Below are 13,970 nucleotides of genomic sequence, written 5' to 3'. Positions count from 1 at the left end.
GGTGTGGCCGTGGGAGCGAGGGGGCGGGTGGCACGGGCGGGTGGGCGCCCGCCGTGCCCGGCGCTCGGCAGAGCTGCTGGAGCTGGGAGCAGCAGGGTCGCCGCCCGGGTGGGGATGCTGGGGTGGGCGATGCGGGGGCTGAGGAGGTGACACCGGTGCCAGCGTGTGGTGCCCGCTGAGCGCCCAGAGGTGACCGATGCTGGCACCAGTCTGTGCCCCCCAAGACATTGGGCAGCCAACCTGCCCCAGCCCCAGGTGCTGCAGGGCGGGGAGGGGGCAGTGAGCTATACCCCCAACTCTGCAGGGCAGGGCCTCAGCCCCAGCACAACCAACCTGCCCCAGCCCCAGGGCAGGGCGGGCTGAGGAGGTGACACCGGTGCCAGCGTGTGGTGCCCGCTGAGCGCCCGTGACCGATGGATGCCCTCCACTTTCTCTTTCCCAGCCAGCCAGCACTGGTTAAACTGGTCGGACGGAGCAGCTGAGCGGGGAGCTGCCAGCCATGGGCTGTGCCCGCACCGACCACCCCGGATGCGGTTCCTCCTGGCACACACCCCGCTCCCCGCGTGAGGCACCCCACACCCTGCCGCCGCCGCAGGGTGAGAGCTGGGGCCCCTCCAGCCCCGGGCTCAAAACACGCCTTGCAGTGCTCATCCTGAGAGCAGTGCCAGTCTGGCACTGCTCTCAGGACACCCTAATGGTGTCTCTGGAGGGCTGGCAGTGCCAGAGCCCAGAGCCATACCAGTCCCCAGCACTGTGTCCTGCGTCACCCTCAGCCTGTGTCACACTTATCTCAGTGTGAGCCTCCATACCCACAGCCACACCACAGTGCTGCCAGGGTAAACAGGATCTGTGGGGCAACAAATGTGGGGGTATCATGGGCCCAATTACTCCTGGCAGGGCAGGTGACATCAGTAGCATCCCCCTCCCACCTGGTGCCCCAGACACTCACTGCACCACAGACACCTTTTCTTGCTGGCCCTCGTGTCATCAACTCACAACCACCTTTTTCTTGCTGCAGCAAGACGCCAAGCCTGGGCTGGCAGCACCCTGTGTCATGCTCCCCACATGCCTGAAGGTGCCCTGGGAGCTCGGACCAGCAGCAAGGGGACAGCAGGGACACATGCCCCCTGCCACCCATCCCCAGGCTCAAGGAGAAGTTCCCCTGAGCCCATCAGTGCTGCGGCTGCTCCTTGGCAGTGGAGGGTCCCATGGGCACCATCCAGCGGCTTGCTGCTGTCCTGTGGCTCTGTGGAGGACATGGGGACAACCCAGAAGAGGCTTATGCTCTCGGCACAGTGTCTCAGCAACTCCAGGAGTGTCCCCCACTGTGATCTTCTCCCCACGGACTATTATAGGGCCTGGGTTGTGGCACATTGGTCAGGCAGATGGGCAGGAAGGCCATTTCTCCAGGTCAGTAAAGGCAGGGGGTGCCTGCAGGGTGTTGGGGAGGATTGCTCAGGTCTGCTGGCCTCCCGGCTCCCAAACACAAGGGGAAGGAAGGGGGCAGGTTGGGCCCCAGGAGGACCCAGAGGGCTCCCAGCATGTCAGGCACACAGAAGGGGCTGGGGGGTGTCACCCACCGAGAGGACCTCTCCCATCGGTGGCATAGCCCGGATGCATGGACTGACTGCGGCACTTCCCCAGGGTCTGCTGTTGGCCTGCAGAGAAGGGAGACCTGGGAAAGGGGATGCTCAATGTGGTCCATGCCAGAGAGCCCCATCAGTCATCCAGTCAGATCCCCTGGGGTGGGGGAGAGCCATGGATGAGCTGCTCAGGGCTTGGGCAGAAGACTCCTAAATGCTACATGCCCTCCCCATCATCCCTTGGCCTGTGGCCCAGGGCACGGCGCAGAGCTGTCATGTCCCACTCTGCTCCAGAGACACCTGCATTTCAGCAGTGGGTGGAAAAAGCTTCCCCAGGGGCAGGTTTCTAACCACAAGCACTGGAAGTCCAGCCAGGTCCCTGGGCACAGTGGAGCCCTGGGCTCAGCTCCCAGCTGAACGCAGGCTTAAGGCTCTGGGTCTGCCCAGCACCGGTGTTTTCCCCAGTGGTCTTGGCTTGCCCCGTGGCAGCAATGGCAGGGGCTGCTCCCGGGCGTGCAGACATCCCTGTGCGCTGTGGGATGCTCTGCCCAGGAAAGAAAAGGGCCTGGCATCACCCAGCACTCGTGACTGTGCTGCGGAGGAATGAAGCTGGAGCAGGTGATCAGCTAGCGTGACCTGGTGCCTCCTGGCTGGCATGCTGGCCCTGTCTGCCCCGGGGCCACAGCACTGCATGGCAGGCCAGGGTGACGTGACAAGGGGGATGGGGCACACAGCCACCCTGCCCTTGCTGGCCCATGGGCGCATGGGCCAGAGCGTCCATGTTTGTGACAGTCTGTCACCTTGTCACATGAGATGGTTTGCTACTAGGCACCAGTTTGAAGTGACAAGGACCTAGAGGTGGCTGTGTGATGCCAGGGTCTTCCCTGCTCACACAGTGCCCTGGGTTTGCGCCAGCCCATGTGTGGCATGGATGTGGCTGGCTTGGCAACGTACCAGCACTGGGCAAATGGGTGCCAAGTTGTTGGCTTGGACTGGCCTGGGGTTCCTTTGCCAGCACAGGGCTAAAACCAGCATGAACATATCCAGACAGGGTCCCAAGTACCCCTGCCCAAGAGCCAGAGGGGCAAGAGCCACCAGAAGGTAATTCCCCAAATGCATCCCACAACCCTGCCTTGCCCCTTGGCATGCGTCCCTGGTGAGCGTACGTGTGTGCCTGTGCCAGGCGCTTGTGAAATGGCAGGGAATGGGCCGTCACAGCTCTGCAGCCTGTCCCAGACCTCCCCCCCCCCAGGCAAAAATCGACCCATCCTAACAGCGAGAGCAGCAATACTCGGGCACCTGCCTGGTCTCTGCTCCATCTCCCAGGCAGACCACCCATCCCCACCTGAGTCCCACTCCCAGCATCTGCCTGGCTCGGTCACGGGGTCCTTCCTCCCCCTTTGGGAGAAGCTGTGCCTGTGCCAGACTGGAGCTTGCACTCCAAATGTGGCCAAGGCACCCATGCAAGCACCCGCTCGGTATGAGGGCTGGGCTGCCCCCCCCGAGCAGGGGGACGCCACACGGCCGGGTGGGCGCCCAGGGCAGCATTCCCGGCCCCTTTGCCGTGGGCAGAGCCCCAGGGAGGGATGTGCAGCCCCCAGGGCCTGCTCCGGCCCTGCTGGGTGTGTTTTGCCTGGCAGTGGGAGGCAAGTGAACCTGCTGCTGTGAGCAAACAAACATGAGCCAGGCAAACGGCAGCGAAGAAAACACCTCGCGAAGCCGGTGTGGGTGAAACTCTGGGCACCGGCAGGGCAAGGGCTCTGACAATGATTAAACTGGCCAACCCAGATTTCCCGGCAAGGCAGCTCTGGGCTGGGACCCGGTGGTTCATATTATGCAAATCACCTGGATCTGGGAGCATGAACGTTTCGGGCTGGAATTCCCCTCAGGCCGCCAGATCGCATTACGCCGCCTGTGCTATAAAAGAAGAGACGGGGCAGGGCTTGCCCATCGGCACCAGCCTCCCCGGGCCCATGAGCAGTGGCTAGCGGCCGGGCAGGGCGCGCTCTGTCTCCCCTCGCTGCTCTCTGGATTAGCTGCTGCTCCCAGGATTGCCATCGCAGAAGGTACCAAAGCTTTTTCGTCCGGGGCCTGTTGACGCCCCCCAGCCCGGGACGGCTGCTTTGCTCCCCTCCCCGTGCATCTTCGCTCTCGCCAGGGGATGCGCTTGGTCTTTTCTCGCTGCACGCCTGCTCTCCCACTGCAGCTGCCAGCCCTTTTGGGGGGCCAGCGAGACGGCGGTCCGGAGGGACCCCCCCTCCAGCCCCCAGGTTTTGTCAAGCGAACAGCAAGATTTGGCTCTTCCACGAGGGCCGGGCAGGGGCTTGGTCCCCTCCTGGATGCAGAGTTACTGGGATGTGCTTCTTGCAACTGGTTGAGAGGACTGGAGCTGCCGGCACTGGAGTCCCTGCGGCGGGCAGCTGGGCAGCAGGCTGTGCCAGCCCAAGCACTGCTGTGCTGTCGGGCCGGGGGAGTGCTCGATGGCCAAGTGCCCTGCAACACCCGTCCCCACGAAGGGGCTGTGCAACACTATTCTCTGCAAGCCACTTGCTTGCTGTCCCTTTGCGCTGGCTGCCAGTGGGGCTGGTGACGCCATGTCCCCGGTTTGCTCCAGCTCAGCCTCCCTCGCTCCCGGCCCCTGGGGCCGTGGTGAGTCAGGCCCCAGCCCCGGCCGGCGGGTGCTGGGCGGGTGTTTCTGCAGAAGTGTCCTGAGAGGTGACGACGGGTGGAGGGCGGGATAGCCCAGCCTCACTCAGCCCGGTCCCGGGGGTGCTGCGGGTGCTGCGGGCCGGGGCTCACTGTCGTCTCTCAGCACAGAGCTTGATGGCGGGATCGTGTGAGATCAGCAACATCTTCTCTAACTACATCAGCGCCATGTACCAGCCGGACGAGGTGCAGCCAACCTTGGACATGCTGGGACACCTTGGGGACGACAGCACCCTGGGGCTGAGCCTCCCCACCAGCCAGCCCCCGGCACAGAGCACAGGTAGGACCAGGGGAGTGGTGGTGGCTGCACAGGGGAGGTAGCACGCAAGGCAGCAGTGAGGCAATGAAGATGGCTTGGAAGGTCCTTGTCCCACTGTGGCATGTCAACAGTTTCCGCCATGCCTCAGTTTCCCCAGGGGTGTGTTGGCTAAAATGTTGCTGTAAGAGACCCTGGATGGCACAAGGTGTGGCTGCTTGGAGCACACCAGATGCATATGGGGGATGAGGGAATCATTGTCCTCCTCCCCCAGCACATCCCAGGGGACGGGCTGCCAGGGCTTACCAGGAGAGCAGTTTGGAAATACAGTCCTGGTGATGGGGGTCCCACTCTGCCGGTGGGACCGTCATGGGATGGCCCTGGGGGAGGCACAGGGAACACACCAGCAGAGCAGGGCAGATCCCAGCATGGACGGGACAAATGGCACTGAAACCAACAGTGGGGGCAGTGTCAGGTCGTTGCTGTCCCCCCGGACAGGAGCAGGGCAGAGCGAGGTGACCCGGGAGCAGGCGCTAAGCGCCTGTTAGTCCCATAACCTTCCAAGTGCAGGGCCCGCTGAGCCCCTCGTGACCGCCACCGGACCCAGTGCCCAACTGCAGCCGGCAGCCCATGCGTGGCACATGGCGCTGGCGCGGCTGCCCTGCCCCTGAGCCCTGCTGTCCATCCCTTGCAGACAAGCCGGAGTGGTTCAGCGAGCTCCCGTACTTCTGGACCAAGGTGCAGGTGCTGGAGTGGATCAGCTACCATGTGGAGAAGAACAAGTATGATGCCAGCTCCATCGACTTCTCCTGCTGCAATATGGATGGGCACGCGCTCTGTCACTGCACCAGGGACCAGATGCGCCTCATCTTTGGGCCCCTGGGGGACGAGCTCTATGACCGCCTGCACGAGATCAGTGAGTGTCCCAGTGTCCCCTTTGTCCCCAGGCCTGGCAGCTCAAAGCATGAGGCTGACACCCCCCCACCAGACCAGGACCCCCTGCTTCCCGGGCACCGCGGAGGGCTGCCTGGGGGAGGTTGCACTGGGGAGGCTGCGCAGGGCGATGTGGCGGCACAGACCAGAGTCCAGGCAGGGCTGGGCTCAGCTCCCAGTATGCACCATTCCCCTCCATACCAAATAGGCATCATTAATCCCAGCCCCCCCACCCCTGCAGCCTCCGACGAGCTGAACTGGATCATTGACTTGCTGGAAAAAGAGGATGCGACTTCCCAAGAGACCTTCCTGGACTCCAGCCACCTGGGTAAGAGAGGGGCCCCAGCCAAGCCTTTTCCCAGGGACAATGTGCTGATGCAGGCAGGGCTAACCCCTTCTTCCCTTCTCTGCCCCTTCCAGAGCTGGGAAATCCCTGTGCTAAGGACTCCCTGGAGGACATGAAGCCCACAAACCCTTTCCTATCCACAGACTTCACCTGCTTGCCTGGTGCCATGTCCCCAGGCAGCTCCGATGTCTCAGGTCAGTGTTTTCCCCAGCGAAAAGTTCCCTTCACTTGTGCTGATCTGGGAGATCAGTGGGGAACTGCCCCACCACCAAGGGCGGGTTTGGGTCTTGCAACCAGGCTGCCTGCAGAGGCCTGGGGTGGGCTGGGGGGGGAAAGCCGGGGGAAGCACCTCCAGATGCCAGCAGCTGGTGGTCTGAACCCTGTCTCTTTGCCTCTCAGGGCCTGTGATGTCCCACAGCCCCAACTCCCAGGACTCCGGTGGAAGTGACCTTGACCTCGACCCTGCGGAAGCAAAGCTCTTCCCTGACGGTGAGTTGTTTGCTTCCTGGCAGGAGCTGGGAGAGGAGGGCTTGCTCCTGGGCACTTCCAGAAGCTGCAGAGCACATCCCATCTGGCAATGATTTAGGGACAACAGCTGAACATCCATCCTCACACTGGGAAGGAGGGAGGGGGCTGGTTTTCTGTGCGCCCTGGGTCTATTTCTCTCCATCGAGCATGGCAATGGTGCAGGCTCTGGGGCAGAGCTGGGATAGCCAGGGCAGCAGTGAGCTTGGTGGGAAGGGGTAGGTGGTGGCAGCTGGGTGAAGGCTGCAGCCAGGGATCCTGGGCACTGAAAGCTGTGTTCAGTGTTGATCCCAGCTGGCGATGATACTGGGAATACTGGGGATGCAAGGAAGCAGCAAGGTTTGGGGAGCAAACAGCATGCTGCCCTAAGCATGGTGGCATGGATGAGGGTGGGATGAAGCTGGAGGGAATGGGGAGACCTTGCTCTCAGGGGCATGGTTCCCTGGTACCTGGGCCTGAAAGAGGGTGCAGCCCCTGATCTCTCTGCCCACCCCCAACCAGCTCTCCCCTGTGCTTCTGCTCCTGAGGAGGACATCTCTGTGCCCAGGGAGGGGGGAGCTGCAACCCAGCAGGCTCTGCACAGCATAATGTGTCCCCATGTCTCTGTGCACAGATGGCTTTGCAGGGAGCAAGAAAGGGGACAGCAAACATGGCAAGCGGAAACGGGGACGGCCCCGAAAACTCAGCAAGGAGACCAGAGACTGCCTGGAGAGCCGGAAGAGCAAGCACTGTACGTGGACCCTCCAGCCCGGGAGCTTGGACTGCCTCCTCCAGCTTGGCTCTGTGGGGGGGAGATGGGAGGAAGGGCCATGTCCGCTGGCCATGCCCCTTGGCAGGGGAGTTTAGGGAGATCCAAAGTGCAGGGACCCGCAGGATCTTCCCTCCTCTACAGCTTGCTCTCCTCTTCCAGCCCCAAGAGGTACCCACCTGTGGGAGTTCATCCGGGACATCCTGATCCACCCCGAGCTGAACGAGGGGCTGATGAAGTGGGAGGACCGGCGGGAGGGCGTCTTCAAGTTCCTGCGCTCGGAAGCAGTGGCTCAGCTCTGGGGCCAGAAGAAGAAAAACAGCAGCATGACCTACGAGAAGCTGAGCAGAGCCATGCGGTGAGTGCCCTCCCCTGTCCCCAGGGGGGACCTGCCCCACAGGGCTGGGTCAGACCCACCAGGGCTCAGCCTTGATCCCCCACAGCAGCTCCCCAGCACGTGGGGCTGCATCCAGAGCCCTGATTCCATCTTCTCCAGATATTACTACAAACGAGAGATCCTGGAGAGAGTCGATGGGCGACGGCTGGTGTACAAGTTTGGGAAGAACTCCAGCGGCTGGAAGGAGGAGGAGGTGCTCAACAGGAACAAGGAGCTGTAGGAGTCCTGGCTGAGCCAGGGTCTGACAAGCCCCTCGGGGCCAGCCCCGAGTTGGGCTCCTTGGCAGGAAACTTTGCCTGCAGCTGTATCTGGAAGCTGCTGCCCTGTGCAGCGTGTGAAACTCCAACCCTTGCACGGGCATGCTCGTGCATGCTGGTGACTGCCAGCACTGAGGTGTTTAAAGCTAATATTTTGGCTCCAGTAGGTTATTGTAAACCGTTATTTCCCTCTCTGGATTTGTACCTCTGACTGGAGTCACAGTGACTTTGGCTGTTTCAAAGCCTGGACAAACACAAGGGGGAAGAGAAGTTTGAGTGGCAGCTGCCACCGCAGTGAGAGCCCAGCAGGTCTCCTGCTGTCACCCACCTCCTGCCCGGGCAGAGGGGCAGCACCTCTGTTTCACCTGTGATCGGACAGACCTTGTCCCAGCTATGGGGTCCTCCCTCATCACTGCTTGCGCCGTGCTGAAGGTGCCCACCATCCTGTTTGCTCCTCGTGGGATGGGTGAAGCCCCCCTGTGCAGCAGCTTCTCAGTGTGGCACCTGCCGAGGAAAGATGGGAACATTGTGGAGCTTCACCTGGCCCTGGAGAGGCCTCAGCGGGGAGAAGACTTGGGACAGCACGGCCACTCTGCATTTCCAGCCCGGCTGCCTTTATCTAGAAACAGGCCTTTTCCCCAAAAGTAGCTTCTAATTTATGTAAGACCAAAAAAAAGCACAGAATGAATGTACAGATATATTTTTTCATAAGTCAGATGTTCCCGTGTGAGAGTGTGCATTGTAGGGCACACACATGTCTTGTGGCAGGTGGTGATGCTCAGCTGGACTGAAGCGATGTCACGGGGGCACAGACTGGCTCTGTGTCAGCCACAGGAGGGGGATGCCAGCCCAGCCAGGCACCCAGCAGGTGCATGTGGTTTCCTCCTTTTCAAATGGGAACATAAGAGGAATAAATTGTTGTTTGGTTGGGTTTTTTTGTACCTCCCTGTCATTTTGCTTGTTTTTCTTAAAGACATGGTGGGGACCAGACTCTTGGTACCTGGGATGTCCCATTGCATCAACCCCATCTGTCACCATCCCGCCTGCCTGCTGTGGCCTGGACTTGCCTGGTCATCCTGGCACAGGGTCACAGGGTCTTCCTTAGGGTGAGGTGGGCTGCTTGACCTTAGGCTGGTGGGAGTGAGATCTGGAGGCCTTGTCTCGAAGCCAGCCATGCAGGGGCATCTTACACCTACTCCCAAACCTTGGCCTTTCTGAGGACCCTCCAGAAATTCAGCCCTGGCACTCGCCTTTGCAGGAGGGCTTTCCCGGAGCACTGGCTCCAAGCCGAAGTTTGCCAGTCGCAGGCTGCTGGGAAGCAAATTCCTGGGTGATCTGGTGGGGGGGGTCTCTCTCAGCTCCCTCCACATTAAGGTCCCCAGCCTGGCTGGGGGTCACGGGCTGCAGGAGGGGCTCCAGCCCCTCTCTGGCCAGTGCTCTCTTCTGAGACGTGAGGGTACATCAAGAAGCACAGGCACTGCAATATGTTTAAGGCTTGCTCATCTTCCAGTCTGGCTATTTGGGAGCCTCTCCTAGGACCTGGGTGCCTCTCGAGGACCACATCTTCAGGAGGGGAGACCACTAAGGCCTGGCAGTGTGGACAGCCCAAACACATCATCTGCCCCTTCTTGCTCAATGGCAACACCAGCCTTCCCCAGCTAGCCCAGCCATGAGAAGGCAGGGAGGGTGCCCCAGGGGTGCTGGGAGGATCTCTCCGACCCACAAGATATGTCTGTGGGGCAGCAAGAAGGAATTCATGGGGTTGGAGGCCAAGCAGGCTCTCAGCTATGTTTCGACCACAAGCTTGGCAAACAGTGGTCCATGCATGGCCCCCGGTTGGCATGCATTGCCTGCATTTCTTGACGAGTCTGAATACTGCTGGGCACCAGAGGGTCTTGTTGCCACCCTAACCTCTTGCTGGTGTACAGGACCCTCCTGAATGTGGGCATGCAGGGGATAGCACTGCTCAGCTCCTATTCACCCTCAAGGGGAAAGGCTCTGGGACCCCTCCTCTGAGCTTGGAGCTTGACCAGGTCTTGGATGCCCAGGAAAAGGCAATGCCACATCCTTCTGAATGGTTTCAGCCAGTGCCCGGAGTCACTAAAAAGGGAAGCCAGCACACCAGCAGGGTGGAGAAGTGGAGGGCTGGGGGTGGTGAGGGGAGTTTTTGGGATGCCCCTAGGCAGTAAGGGTGCCTTGCAAAGCCTGAGATGCCTTTTTGGCAGGAGGACCCAGCCATTGTTCCCTGACTGCCCTTCATTACTGCCGCAAGACATGGTACAGTTAAAAATCACCCATCCCGCACTTGCAAGAGTGTGACCCAATGCAAAAGAGAGAGAAGTAAGTCCTTCAAAGCAAGGTCTCACATGGACCATCTGTGCTGTCTCCCCTGGGCTGTCCTGGCTGCAGCAGCTGGAACTGCTCCCAGTCTGCCTGGCCTCAGCTTGAGAGTGAGGCTGGTGGCTTAGAGCATCCCCACTGCCAAGCCACTGTGCTGCCTGCTTCACCAGGACGTGGATAACAAGAGATGGGTCCAGGGGCTGGGGGAACCACAGACCCTGCTGCAAGTCTCCTGTTTCACTTCCAAACTCCCGGTGTCCACGGTCCTTGGTGCCCTACTTCTCTGCTGGCAGCCCCCAGGCTGTGGGCCCAATGGCAGCTGAAGGACCTCCTGGAGATGCTGCAGTGGCATCAAGGGCATGACCCACCTGCTTTGCCAGGGGCAGGAGGTGCCCATGGGCCAGATTCAACCTCTTTTGGGCAGGTTCAACTGCTGTTTACATGAGGAGTTGCCTTGCTGGTCCAGCTGGAATGTCTGGTCTCCTGCGGCCATGCCATGCCATGCCATGCCATGCCCACCCTTGCAATTCAGCAAGACATAAGAGCAGGTCTGCAGTCATGAAAAATCATATGGAAGATCTTCACCCCTCACCTTCTAGTGTGCTGGGCTGAAGCTGTACTGCTCCCAGATCCATGTGCTGAGATGAGGCCATCAGGGTTGCCCTGTGGTGCAAGAAGGGGTCCCAGTCCCTGGGCGTGAACCAGGAGCCAGTCCGTGGTCTGGGCTGCAGCCAGACCTCCGTCACGTTCCTTGCATAACCCTCCCCAGGGAACAGGTTTTCCCAGCTGGCATCTCCTGGCTCCAGCAAGCGGAGGGTGCTCCAGGCCCATCCCTGACCTCCTGGAGCTACCACAAGGAGCAGGCTGGATGGGGTGGCAGGACAGACAATGCTGAGATGCTTGGGCTGCCCACACAAGCAGCATGCGTGGGAGGGGGCCGGGATGGTGCTTGGTGGCAATCAGTATGTCCAGGGAGGGGACACAGGGAGCAGGGCAAGCCCAGCCCCAGGCCAGGTCTCACAGAAGCCGTCTGTGCTCCTGGCTGCTGTCCCTCTGAGTTTGGGGTTGTGGGTGAGGTGTTTATTCTCCATCAATAGATAACCCTGGCAGGTTGGCAGGGAGAGGGGAGCACTTTGTCACGCAGCCTGTTGCCCTGCCAAGCGCACCTTGTTTGCTCAAGCAGTTTCATTTCTTTCCTGCTGCGGTTTGTGTTACCTAACTGGCCTAGGACAATGTTTAACCAGCTCTGGCAGCAGCAGGGAACCTGTCTGCCTCGCCTCCCGTGCCCCTGGTGTCCCCACCGCCCGCCACCCCACTGGCATCACCAAGCCGGGGGCACGCCGGCCGAGACGCTTGGGGCAGAGGCGGGGGTTCTGTAGACCCCTCAGCTGTATGGGCACCCTGTGCCAGAGAGGGAGAAAGAAGCAAGGGTGTGCGGGCATGAGCTGGGGGACCAGATCCTGCAAGCCTCCCATGAAGTCTGTGTGGGTCTGTGGGGCAAAGAGCCAGGAAGGACTGGAGGAGGACGAGCAAGGCCACACACACACACGCATGCACATGCGCACACCCCAACACACTCAGGGTAACCCCTACAGTGACCTCCAAGCCCGTACTGAGCCAACCCAGCAGAGCCTCCCAGCACAATGGCACGAAAAAGAGATGATTTATTTGGTTTTTTAATCTCCTTGGAGGTGTCTGGATTTTATGACTGTGGCAAGCCATGGCAGAAAATGGAGAAAAAGAGGATTTTTCCTCCAAAACAACCTCCCCTCACACATTTACACTGGGGTCTGCTGGGAGACCTTTCCCACCAGGTGGTCCCAGGTTGAACATGTTTCTGGCACACAGTTCCCATGGAAGTATCTTGGTCACCCTTCAAATTTGAGCATTAAAGTGGGTTTTCTCTCCCCCAAGACCCCCCAAAGGGACACAGGAGCCATTGCTAATCCCTGGTCCCAGTTAGGGAAGAGGAGGGCAGTTTGCCCCGGCCAGCGCTTGCCTGGGACCTGTGGACCCAAAGCAGGCTGCTGTGGCTGAAATGTGGCAAACAGGAGCAGAGAAATGGGGTGAGGGGAGAGGTTTCGGCTGGGCCAGCAAGAAGGTGTCCAATATCCCACATGTCAGACCATGAACTGCCCCTGAGCACAACGGCACGACCTGATTTTCCAGCCGAGCCGGACTGTGGCCATCTTTGCAGCGGATCAGGGTAGAGGGGAATGTGGACAGGGGCAGCCTGCGGGAGGTAGAGACCATCTCCCTGGGACGCCCCGCTCTCCCTCCCACGCTCACGGCCTTTTCTTCAAGCTCCCTGCAGTCCCTACTGGCTTTCACCCTTTCTTACCCTCCTGCCTCTGGCCCAGCACGATCAGGGAGCAGGACTGAACCCCGTACTGGGAGTGACTGGTGGTGTGGGGTCCCAGCTGCCTTCCCATTGCCATGTGCAAGGGAGCTCCCCGTGGTACAAGGATGGAGACTGGCCCCAACTCCACAGAGAGGGCAGGAGGAGAGCACCCAATTCTGGGGCCAGGACAGCACCTGACCCAAAAGGAAGGTTGGCTCAAAATATCCAATGTCTTCTTTCCTCAGGGGAAACATTTCTTTGGTGGGGCATTTCTTTGGTGTGTTTCTCTCTGGGGTACCTGGTCCAGGTGGGAATCAGCCCTTCAGACTCTGGGAACAAGCTTGCAGAAAGAAAGAAAGGTGTGTTAATTGTTGGGTCTGGTCCTCCTAAAAACACCCAGGGGAAAAAAGCCTTGGAAGCCTGTGGGAGACGTTTGTTGCAGCTGGACTTCTGCAGCTGTGACAAGAAACCCTCTCCCCGCTGGATTTCACCTGGCACTGCCCTTGCCAGTCCCTGACCATCCCTGGGCTTGCTTCATGCCACCCAGGCTAATATCTCCCAGGTATTAGGACTTGCTGTACCTGGAGGAGGTGTGCAGGATTCAGCATGGACTGAACCAGGCTCCAGAGTACTCAGACTCTGGCATGGAAATTGTTAGAGAGCAAAAGTGTCAGGCAGTTTGGGCTGCCCAACTGTTTTGGGTGCTTTTCCAGCAGTGGGCCAGATTAACAATCAGCTGGCATAAATATGCTTGGAGAAGCATCCTCCTGATGGGGCACTGCATCTGCATACCCCTGAGCCCACCTGGGAGCAGCCGAGGTTAGTGCACAGGGATGGCAGAGCAGGGGAGCCACCATCGCAGGAGGGGCTGTGCTCTGGGGACAGACATCCACTGAGCTGGGAACTAGGTACACCTCGGGGACCAAGGGCACTGCATAGGAGGGGATCTCCGCACTGCACAGGGGGAGTGAAGGGTGTGGGGCAGGTTGCACAGCTGCAGGTTGCAGTCCTGGAAGAGGTCTCGTGGATGGAGCTTCAGGGGCTGTGCTGGGGGACATGCTGTAAGGGATGGGGGTGTTATATACCTGCACTTCTGGAAGCTGAATTATATGAGGGGAGGGTTGTTGCTCAGGTGTGGAGGGCAGAGTTATTGCCCAGGGGATATATATCCCATAGGAGCTGGGAAGGACAGCACTGATGGGGGTTTGTAGCAGGGTGCTGCCATGGCAGTCTCCAACCCAGCCCGGTTTCAGGGCTGGGCTGGCGTGCCTGGGGCTGGGCAGGCCCCCCAGGGCTGCGTCCCTCTTCCCTGGGGTAACAGCAGTTACCTGGGCTCCCAGACAACACTCCCCCCTGCCTCGCAGCCCAACAGTTTCTTTCATAATTGCTTCCAGCAGTAGCTGCCCCAGGGGTGTCTGGCTCATCCAGGAGAGCTACCTGCTGACAGTAACTCATCTGTTAAAACCCCGGGCTGTTTGGTTGTTAAACAAGAGAGTGGCTGGGGTGGGGTGTTGGGGGAGGGGGGCGGCGGGAGGGGG

At 60.2% G+C, this 13,970-nt stretch overlaps 1 protein-coding gene across 1 annotated transcript; it reads left to right on the top strand.

Moving 5' to 3' along the window:
- Positions 1-4,404: 4,404 nt before the first annotated feature.
- On the top strand, positions 4,405-7,714 carry ELF3 (E74 like ETS transcription factor 3). The gene is made up of 8 exons (XM_009281897.1): positions 4,405-4,569; positions 5,240-5,461; positions 5,720-5,806; positions 5,899-6,018; positions 6,224-6,313; positions 6,963-7,079; positions 7,260-7,455; positions 7,594-7,714. Exons 1-8 carry the CDS (start codon positions 4,407-4,409, stop codon positions 7,712-7,714), a joined length of 1,116 nt encoding a protein of 371 aa, XP_009280172.1. The 5' UTR covers positions 4,405-4,406.
- Positions 7,715-13,970: the final 6,256 nt, after the last annotated feature.

This window comes from Aptenodytes forsteri, unplaced genomic scaffold (genome assembly GCF_000699145.1).
Source record: "Aptenodytes forsteri isolate BGI_AS27 unplaced genomic scaffold, ASM69914v1 Scaffold213, whole genome shotgun sequence".
Classification (NCBI taxonomy): Eukaryota; Metazoa; Chordata; class Aves; order Sphenisciformes; family Spheniscidae; genus Aptenodytes; species Aptenodytes forsteri.
Note: the sequence above shows the minus strand (reverse complement) of the source record. Positions and strands in the feature narration are given on the sequence as shown.

Excerpts from the sequence above, each read along its gene's own strand:
- ELF3 (XM_009281897.1), top strand. The coding sequence starts at position 4,407 with ATGGCGGGATCGTGTGAGATCAGCAACATCTTCTCTAACTACATCAGC. Across the intron at positions 5,462-5,719 it reads TGACCGCCTGCACGAGATCA|CCTCCGACGAGCTGAACTGG; the intron begins GTGAGTGTCCCA and ends CCACCCCTGCAG. Across the intron at positions 7,456-7,593 it reads AAGCTGAGCAGAGCCATGCG|ATATTACTACAAACGAGAGA; the intron begins GTGAGTGCCCTC and ends CATCTTCTCCAG.